Source organism: Athene noctua, chromosome 9, assembly GCF_965140245.1.
Source record: "Athene noctua chromosome 9, bAthNoc1.hap1.1, whole genome shotgun sequence".
Taxonomy (NCBI): domain Eukaryota; kingdom Metazoa; phylum Chordata; class Aves; order Strigiformes; family Strigidae; genus Athene; species Athene noctua.
In genome coordinates, this window is record NC_134045.1 from 2016483 (window position 1) to 2027489 (window position 11007).

Sequence of the window (11007 nt, forward strand, 5' to 3'; positions counted from 1 at the left end):
GAACACCACTGTGACATGGGGACGGCTCAGTGACATGTAGTGGTACTTTAACATGGGAACGGTACTGAGACATGAGGATGGCACTGTGACATGGGGTGCCACTGTGACATCGGGCCTGCATTGTGATATGGGGGACAGCATGGTAACATGGGGGCGGCACTGAGACATGAGAGCGTCACTGAGACATTGGGGTGGCACTGTGACATGGGGGCGACACTGAGATGGGGGCGGACCGGTGACATGGGGACTGCATTGTGTCATCGTGGTGGCACTGGTACATGGAGTCAGCACTGTGACATGGCGGTGGCATTGAGACATAGGGTTGGCACTGTGACATGGGGGCCGCGCTGTGACATTGCAGTGCCACTGTGTCATGGGGGTGGCAATGTGACATCGGGGGTGGCAGCGAGACATGGGCAGGGCACTGTGACATGGGCAGGACACTGTGACATGGGAGTTGCACTGTGACATGGGGACGGCACTGTGACATGGGGTGCCATGTGACATCAGAGTGGCGCTGTGATATGGGGACGGCCCTGTGACATTGGGGGGGCGATGTGACATGGGTGTGGCACTCTGACAGAGGGGTGACTCTGTGACGTTCTTTTGGCACTGTGACATGGGGACGGTACTGTGCCATGCGTATTGCATTGTGACATGGGGTGGCACTGTGACATGTGGATGTCCCTGTGACAGGGGCATTGCACTGTCACATGGCGGTGGCACTGAGACATTGGTTCGGCACAGTGAAATGTGGGTGGCACTGTGACATGGGGACAGCAGTGTGACATGGGGACAGCAGTGTGACATGGGGGTGGCACAATGTCATGGTAGTGGCACTGTGACATGGAGGCGGCACTGTGACACGGGGGCTCCACTGTGACATCACAGTGGTATTTTGACATGGTTGTGACACTGTGACAGTGGGGTGACTCTATGATATACTGGTGGCAATGTGACATGGGTACGGCAGTTTGACATGGGGGTGTCACTGTGACATGGGGGTGTCGCTGTGACATGGGGGTGGCACTGTGACATGGGGACGGCACTGTGACATCCAGACGGCACTGTGACATGGGTGTGGCACTGTGACAATGGGGTGACACTGTGACATTGTGGTGGCACTGTGACATGGGTACGGCACTGTGAAATGTGGATGGCACTGTGACATGGGGTGTTGCTGTGACATGGTGTAAGGAACTTTTTGGACTTTTAGTATGTCTCAACATCGCTGTCTCCACGACGACCACTTCCTGACTCAGCATAAAGGAGCACATCTTGAAGAAAACACAGAGTCCCCGACAAAAACCACATCCGCCCTAGACGAGGACGTCAGCAGTCATCTATCGAGCTGCGCCTGTGCGTGAGCGCGTGAGCCGGGTGGAGGGGAAACCGCGGCGAGACAGATCGGCCCCTCGCCAGCACGACCACCATGGACACCCGGGCATGCGCGCACGGAGGACCACGGGGTGGCACCTACAACAACGAGCCCCGTGGAAATGGGCGGACAAACTGGGGGGACGGGGACTATAAAAAAGACAGACTGTGTACTCCTTGAGAGAGGGAAACCAACTAGAAGATGGGAACCAACTAGAAGAGGGGAACCAACTCGGAGCCAGGAACGTGGAGCATCATCGGACCGACAGAACATCGCCGGATCCCCAGTCGTGGTGGCGGTAATTAGTTGCGCCTCTACCGTGTTCTTGCTTAGGGACTCCGACCTTTTCCTTGCTTTTCCTCTCTGTCCTATCGCTCTTATTAGTTGTTATAGAAATAAAGTTCATAAGGTTATGCAGCATCTGACTTTGTTTGTGTCTTAATCTCGCTCTCGGGATTGTTTAAGAACCCTCCCCCGATATCGGATCGGGACATTTTTAAATTGGCGTCACGGACAGGATCCCTTGAGACGAGAGTGCTGTGTTACCTTGTTGTCTTGAATGCAAACCTCTCAGGGTGAAAAAGTTCTCTGTGTTTTATATTAAGTTGTGATCTCCTGAGAGCAAACAGGGAGAGCGTGGACAGTGATGTTGCATTTGTGTTTGGGTTAAGTTGTGACCTCCTGAGAGTGAACGGGTGAAAGTTATTTATCAAGTTGTGGCCCACTCAGGACGAAAACCCTTTGCATTGCTTTTGTGTGAGATTCACATTTGGTCTTCTGGGAGAGAATAGGGGAAATGTGACATTAAGGTTTGACCCTCTCAGGACGATGTCCCCTTTGTATCAGGAAAAGGGAAAAGGAATGTGCTGTGATGATGCGCCCTCAGAGGCTGAAGGAATAGATATATTATATGATCTTTTGGAGGCACACAGATCCCATCCCTCAATTCAGGGGCGAGACTGGGCGAAAAACCACTGGTTCCAACCACAGAGTGTGGTGGATCGGATAAGGGTATTGCAGAAGGAAGCTAAGGTTAGAAAGGGGAAAGGAAAAGCTATCATTTGTGCAGTGCTAGGAGCGAGTCTGGCAGCTGCAATGGAAGAGAAAAAGGAGAAGTATAGCCAAACTGACACTTTGATAGACTCGCTGCAGGCGGTCATACAGACCCTGCAAAACCAATTGAGAGATACTAAAGGGTTGTTAGAGGAGGAAAGGGATCAAAATAGAATATTGAAAGATGAATTGAGAGAATACATTTTGGCAGAGGCAGATACCCATGCCGAGGCAGAAGTGAAACTTCTGGAGAAAGGGATACGTCAAATCTATCCCCAAGGAGATTTGCAGAAGGCAAAAGAAACTCTAGAAAGTCACCCCCACATGTATCCACTGGTTAAAACAGAATATCTATATGAGGACGATAGTGATAACCGTCCTCAGGTTATCACCAAAGAAGTCCCATTTACATCAACTGAATTGGCAAAACTGAAGAAAGATTTTTCAAGGACTGCAAAAGAATCAGAGACAGAGTAGGTGTGGAGAGTGTCTCTGTCAGGAGGGGATGGAATTCTACTGTCTGAGAAAGAAGCAGAAGGATATTGGGGTCCGGGTGCGTTTCTAACCACTGGCGACTGCCGAGCCCCATGGTCTCTGACTCAGAGAATTGCATACTGGGCCGGAGGGCTGAACCCCTTGGAGAGGGGAGATCCCCTTGCCATAACAGGTACGGTGGATCAACTAGTGGAAAGTGTACAGAAGGCAGCCTGTCTGCAGATAATGTATGATCGGGAGCTCAAGCCCAACCAAGGCTCTCCGATGATGATGCCTGTGGACCCAGAGAGGATGACTCCTCTGATACGAGGACTCCCTGACTCCCTGAAACCCATTGCTATTCAATTGCAAGGGAAGATTCAAAACACTCCTAATGGAGAAAGAATAACGGCCGCTCTGGAGGGGATAGTGACCCCTGACCACCAACAGCAAAGGAAGAAAACATGGACATGGGGAGATGTAGCTCAGGAATCGATTAATTTTGGGAGAAAATATGGTCCTGTTGGTGGACTGTCTCAAAGAACTGAAACCAGGGTTGTGCGGGCTGCAGAGCAAATTAGTGGGCGACAGTCATCAATGAGGAAGGGACAAGGCTTCGGATCACCCCGATTTCAGAATCCTGGGGAAGATAGGTCCCTAACTCGACTGGGATTGTGGCAATTAGGGCTTCAGAAAGGCATTCCTCGGAAATTGATGGATGGACTCACGACTCAAAAATTAGAGCAACTTGTGGAGGGATGGCCCGAGCAAAAGGTCACTTCCAAACCAACCCCTAGTGCTCCACCCTTAATAGACCTTGGGGAGGAGCCAACTGGAGAAAAGGAGGTGACGGGAAACTAGACCCTCTGCTCCCCAAAGGTGAGGGGGGATGCGGAGGATGGATGTTTTTAAGACAACTCACCTGCAACACAAAAGGAGACTTACTGATTACTGTTGCTGTAGGACCAAAGAAAAGACTGGTGACATTTTTAATTGATACTGGGGCGCAAATTACCTCACTAACGCGGACTGAAGCGGAACAATGTGGAATCGCAATTCCATCCAAAAATTTAATTGTCCTAAATGCCCTGGGAAAAACACAGTCAGTACCTATGACTTCAGTAAAATTATGGTTACCAGGAGAGGAAAACCCAGTCAACACTATGGTAGCCATAGGATCTTTCCAAACAAATCTTTTAGGCATAGATGTTTTGAAGGGCAGACAATGGAGGGACACTCAGGGAAACTCGTGGTCCTTTGGTGTCTCCCAGATCAGGCAACTGACCAAAAGATCAAACACAGAGGTGCGCTTATTGCAAGCAGCACCTGCTCTGCCTCCCTCTAAAGTGACAAATGTTAAACCTTATCCATTGCCTCTAGGAGCAAGGGACGGAATTACACCAGTCCTGGAAGATCTGAAAAAACAAGGGCTTGTAGTTCCCACTCACTCCCCCTTCAATTCTCCAGCATGGCCAGTCCAAAAGCCTAACGGCAAATGGAGATTGACAATAGATTACAGGAGACTCAGTGCTAACACAGGTCCCCTTACAGCAGCTGTACCAAACATTGCTGAATTAATAGCAACCATTCAGGAACGGTCCCACCCTGTCATGGCTACAACTGATGTCAAAGATATGTTTTTCATGGTCCCTTTACAACCCGAGGACCAGGATCGCTTTGCCTTCACCTGGGAAGGGCAACAGTACACTTTTACACGACTCCCTCAGGGATATAAACATTCCCCCACACTAGCTCACCATGCTCTAGCACAAGAGCTAGAAACAATTCCCAGAAAACCAGAGGTAAAGATTTATCAGTATATAGATGATGTACTAATAGGAGGAAGTCAGGTAGAAGAAGTTAGGGAAACTCAGAAGGACATCATCACCCATCTAGAAAGCATAGGATTGACAGTCCCACCTGAGAAAATACAGACACCTTCAAGTGAGGTAAAATTTTTAGGGATCTGGTGGAAAGGAGGTATGACGTGTATTCCCCCCGATACTCTTTCCTCTCTTAATCAGATCAAGATGCCAGGGTCAAAGAAAGGCTTGCAACACGCACTAGGATTGCTTGTGTTTTGGAGGAAACACATTCCTGACTTTTCGATTATTGCTAGGCCTTTGTATGACTTATTGAGAAAGACAGCTCAGTGGGAATGGACTCCGGTCCATGACGAGGCTTTACAACTACTGGTGTTTGAAGCGACTGCCTATCAAGCCCTGGGTCCAATCATCCGACAGATCCAGTTCAAATTGAATGGGGATTCGCCAGAGTGGACTGTCCATTCACTTATGGCAAAAGGGTCCAGAGGGTCCTGTTAGGCCCATTGGTTTTTATTCTCGTAGCTTCAAAGACGCTGAAAAAAGGTACACCACTTGGGAAAAAGGTCTATTTGTAGTCAGTCTAGCTTTAAGAGAAGCCGAACGCACATTCGGCAACAATCTATAATTCTCAGAGGCCCATTTAAAGTGATCAAAGCAGTTTTGTCAGGAACTCCACCCCCTGACGGAGTAGCCCAGAGAGCCTCCGTGCGAAAATGGTATGCACAAATAGAACATTATTGTGAAATCTTTTCTGTAACTGAAGGAACCACAAAAGTGTTAAATATACAGGATGAGGTAGACCCGAGTAGGGAAACACCCGAGCTTTCACCTGTAATACAAGTAGCTCCTCCATTTTCTGAACAATTGCGAAATGTCTGGTTTACTGATGCCTCATCGAAGCGAGAGGGAAAAATTTGGAAGTACAGAGCTGTGGCACTTCGGATAGACACCAATGAACAGATCATTACTGAAGGAGAAGGTAGTGCACAAGTAGGAGAATTAGTTGCTGTGTGGAGTGTTTTCCAACACGAGGCTCAGTCTGCTTCTTCTGTCTATATCTATACTGACTCTTATGCTGTGTTTAAAGGTTGCACTGAATGGCTTCCGTTCTGGGAACAAAATGGATGGGAGGTCAACAGAATACCCGTATGGCAAAAGGAAAAATGGCAGGAAATCCTTACCATTGCCAGACAAGGGAAATTTGCAGGAGCTTGGGTAACATCTCATCAGCAAGATAATACCCCTGTGAGCCGATGGAACGCCAAGGTGGATGAACTAGCTCGGCTGGCTCCCCTACAAAGCACCCAGATAGCAGAAAATTGGGAACGCCTGTTAGAATGGCTACATGTAAAAAGAAAACATTCAGGAATTAAAGACCTGTATTGTGAGGCACAAGCCCGAGGGTGGCCAGTTACCAGGGAAGAGTGTAAAACTTGTGTATCTTCTTGTGAACAATGCCGCGTCCGTCTGGACAGACATCCACTGGGAAGTGACCCCCTGCACTTAAGAGAGGGAAAAGGCCTATGGGAGGCCTGGCAGATCGATTACATCGGTCCCTTTCGAAAGTCAGAAGGCAAATACTATATACTGGTAGGCGCAGAGATAGTGTCTGGGCTAGTGCAAGCTAAAGCATGTTCTAAAGCAACAGGAGAAAACACAGTAAAAGCTCTGAAAGAATGGTTTGGAATCTTCCCCAAACCACAGTCGATCCAATCAGATAATGGCTCACATTTCACAGCCAAAGTGGTCCAAGAGTGGGCAGCTCAGGAAGGAATTTCGTGGGTGTTTCATACTCCGTATTACCCACAAGCGAATGGAATTGTGGAAAGAACGAATGGTCTACTAAAACGCTTCCTCAAACCACATAAGCCAGGATGGGCTGAGAGGGTGTGGGATGCAGTGACCAGCGTCAACAGTCGCTGGGGAGTAAATGGATGCCCGAAGATCACAGCATTCTGTCCTAAACCTCCAGCAATCATGCCAGCCCCACACGGTCCCGACCATGCCAGCAATCCATCTCATTTCCCAGGACAACCTGTCTTGGTTGAACTCCCCACAGTGGGCAAAGTGCCACTGGTGTTGGACACACCTCTTAATAAATACACCTGGAAAGCAAAAGATGCCTGTGGGAAAACTCACAAGATTCACACTAGATGGATTGTTCCCTCCTTCTAACCCGAGAAGCGATTTGTTCTTTTGTTTCACTTTCAGGAGGAAGCAAGCGACGCAGACGCACCCACAGAAGAAGTGAAGCAGATGCAGATCTTAGTGTAATTTTGTTAGGATGTATATGCTGTTTTTTATTATAGTATTCTGTGCATTTACCTATGGGAGTGAAGGGAAACCAATTCCCCCATTTCCCCTCAACCCATATGGCCCCTTTGAGGACAATGAGGGCAATTTTTGTTAGCAAAACCTTTAATCTAAGTCACTGTTGGGTTTGTGGAGGACCTCTAGGATTGTCAAGCTGGCCGTGGGTCTCTACACCCCTTACCCCAGCACAAATTGTAAGTAACTATAGTGAAACTAGCAACACCACCTGGGATGACAGTGGAACATGGCCAATTCAATTTCCTAGTATGGGAAAATTTTGTTTAAATCGCACCCAGAAGGGAGGGGTCAACGTGGGAGAAAGTAAGTATCAATGGACACTCACACATAAATTGGTTAACAAAAATAGAGGTGTTTATATATGGATGTGGCTTAATGAAAATGGGCGTAACAAAGGATTTCAGGGGTTTTGGTCAAACAAAAACGAAACTGTATATGCTAAATTACAGAAAGATTATTTTTATCATCAAGTTTGTGAGTGGAAAACTGACACTGGTGCCTGGTACTGTACCGCTCGAACGAATAGTTACCTTAATGAGTTTTTTAGCCCCTTGGGGGACAAAAACACAACTTACTTTCAAATTCCAAAAACTGCAGCTGGACCATTTGCAAACGGTGCCAAAGCCCAAAAAGGCCATTATTGGATTTGTGGACATACTGCCTACAACTACCAGCAAACTGGTCAGGGATTTGTTATATAGGGATTATTCGCCCTCTGTTTTTCCTTCTTCCAGAGGCGGACGGTCCTCAATTGGGAATAAGACTATATGACAAATTAGGAAACAAAGGGATTGTCCGCAGCAAGCGATCTGTTGAGTTCAAAATTGGTGGAACTCAAAAGCGGGGAGAAAATGAGTGGCCTCCCGAAAGAATCATTAAGCATTATGGGCCTGCAACCTGGAATCCCAATGAACCAGTATCAGGGGCAAGAGAACCAATTTATAATTTGAATTGCATAATTCGACTACAAGCAGTTTTACAAATTATTACCAATAAAACTGCTAATGCTATAGACATTTTAACCCAACAATCTCAACAGATGCGCACTGCAATCCTTCAACATCGTATGGTCTTGGACTATCTGCTAGCAGAAGAGGGAGGGGTATGTGGAAAACTGAATGTTTCTAATTGGTTTTGGAAATAGCTGACGTAGGTGAAGTAGTCCTTCAACTAACTACAGACATTAGGAAACGGGCCCATGTCCCTGTTCAAACATGGAATGGCTGGAATGGTGATTTATGGTCTTGGTTACCCGGAGCACCATGGGTAAAACAGCTTTTATTTTATCTGTTATGTGTATTTGCTGCCTTGATGTTTTGCCCTCTATCATTCCTTGCTTTGTTCAGTTAATTCAACATGTTGTATCCAACATGCAATTCACATCTACTGCCTCACCTGATGGTGTAAAACAGATTCGTGCTGTTTGCCAATCAAAGTCTACCACTGTATTAATCATTTAAACCTTATATATATATCTCTACACATGTCTCCTTGTTCATATTTAGGATAGGCGCTTTGAGGCCTAAACAACACATGCGCTCTGGGCTGGGGGCGTGGAAATCCATTTTCTTGCGGCGTAGACAGACCCCCAACTCAGGCAAACTAGACCAGCATTTTGTAACTCCGTAATTTTTTACAATCTATAGCAACGATGGATATGGATTGCATTTCTGCATTAGCTTTAATTCTTGTTTTGTCGGCTATTGCCTTGTTTGTTATTGTTTCGTTTTTGCCATTGCCAATGTGATCTTCGTAAACTATCTTCGTCTTCCTCTGTCGCTTCACCCGAGCAACAACCGCTGCCTTCTTCTGCTGATTCCCCTGCGTCTCCTCCTCAATCGTCTTCTGCCGCTGTTCCTGAGCCTCAACCATCCTGTTCTTTTGCCGTTGTTCCCAAACCCCAGCCATCATGTTCTTCCGCCGCTTTACCCGAATCTCAACTGCCTTCGTGTTCTTTTGATGATCTTCTTGAATCTCGAGTCTAGTTTGTAAGATGTCTTTGTTTTATAAAGTTAATCAGTTTTAATATTGTTAGAAATAATAGTATTGTTTATTCGTTTTGGTTTAAAGTTAAAATAGAATTTTCCAGGCTCGGATGACGCATGCGCTTTGGGATAAGGAAAGCCCTTTTTCCCTCTGCACATACTGATCCTGATTCCAGCAGACCGGAGCAGCAGACCACGTGCACTTGCAGGGCCCTGAACATTTTTTGTATCTTTTGTTTATAATGGATTGCTTTTTAGCATTACTTTTAATTCATGTTGCCCTTTCTGTTCTGTTGGCTATTATTTTGCTTATCATTGTTATACTTCTGTTTTGTCCCTGTAAGTGCTTTCCATGGAGAATGTCGCTGCATCCCTCTGCGGATTCAGAGCCTTAAAATTAGTTTATAAAATGTTCTAGTTTTATAATGTTAATTGGTTTAAGTATATTTGTTAGAATTGTTAGATAAAAATGTTTAAATATTGTTAAAAATATATGTTTGTTAGATAAAAAATGTTCACTGTTGTCTTGTTAAACTAAAAATGTTTATTGTTGTTAAAAAGTGTTAAAAGGTGTTTGTCTATTATTGTTAAAAATAGTGTTTAAAAATGTTTACAAAAAAAAAAAAAATCATTTATTGTTGTATTTCGCACTTTTCTAGCCTTTTCTCTCTCCTCTTTCTGTACTGTTATCTTTCATACCACCACGAAGATAGCGATGTTGAGCCACGGGGTGGTGTAAGGAACTTTTTGGACTTTAAGTATGTCTCAACATCGCTGTCTCCACGACGTCTCATCTCCTGCTGTTCTTCCAGCTCCTCCAGCTTACACTTTATCTCCTGCAGTGTGGACCTGGTCAGTGAGACAGAGGCACAGGCAGGCTTAGCCTCCACAGAGACACTCAGGGGGTGTCCCTTGTCCCCCCAAGCTCCTCCTGCAGGGTAGGAAACCCTGTCCCATCCTTTTACCCCAGTTGGAGGGTGATCTGGTCGCTGACATCCCCTTTCCAGGTGGCTCCAGCTACCTCCAGCTTTCCAAGGGCATCTTCCAGCTGCCTGATCTGGGAGAGGCAGTGGTGGATGAGTCAGGGCACAGCTCCTTGTGTTGTCCCAGCCCAGGGGCCCTTCAGCTGCCTCCTCCCTGCCCAACTCCCCCACTGGCAACCCCGCAGCCCCCCAGGGACTCACCTTCCCGTTCTCGCCCTGCAGGTCGCTGGTCAGGCCCTGAAGCGAGGACACCCGGCCCTGGAGGTCGGCCAGGATGCTGGCAATGCTCTCCTTGTCTAGGTGTGGTCCAAGGGGACACACTGTCAGTGAGGGGGTCTCACCTTCGAGGCCAGACTCTGAGTACAACGAGCCTCCAGCCCAGGGTGTCCCCATGCCTACCCCCCCCCCCACCGGCCATCCCCCCACAGGGTCCCACCTCCCCCTGAGAAGAGTAGGCGCAGCTTCTCAAGCTCAGTGTGGTCTGACTTGGTGGCTTCCAGCGGGGCCACCTGCTGCTTCAGGGTGGCACAGAGGTGGCTGAGCTGCCCGATCTGGCGGAGAGCCTTCACCGTCTCTGCGTAGCGGTCGGGGACACTGCTGGAGCCTGAGGACCCCCAGGGCACGGGAGGCTCTTGTGAAGGGGACGTGGCTCTGGGATCAGCGTCAAGGGGGATCTCTAACCCCTGGGATGTCGGCAAGGTCCCCACCGCCGGGTGGCCTGTCCAGGCAAGCTGTGTGGTGGATAAAGCCTTGCCTCTCTCCTTGGGACTTGCATCATCCATCTGTGTCCCCAGAGCACCAAGGATAGCTTCAGCAGGGATTTTCTCAGCACCAGAAAGGCTGGAGTCCATGCAGAAGGGGCTTGGCGGAACCCCTGCTCCTCCTCCTTGGGTCCCTGGAGGTGTTGGCTGCACCCCTGGGGTGGTGGTTTGGGTGTCAGAGGACCCTGGCTGTGCCCCTGGGGTGGAGGTGTGGGT

General features: G+C 47.9%; 1 protein-coding gene across 1 annotated transcript; it reads left to right on the forward strand.

The window, feature by feature from the left end:
* Nucleotides 1–2206: 2206 nt before the first annotated feature.
* On the forward strand, nucleotides 2207–5229 carry LOC141963910 (uncharacterized). The gene is given in 2 exon segments (XM_074913646.1): nucleotides 2207–3751; nucleotides 4930–5229. Coding segments are annotated over 2 exon segments (1845 nt in total).
* The last annotated feature ends 5778 nt before the right edge of the window (nucleotides 5230–11007 follow it).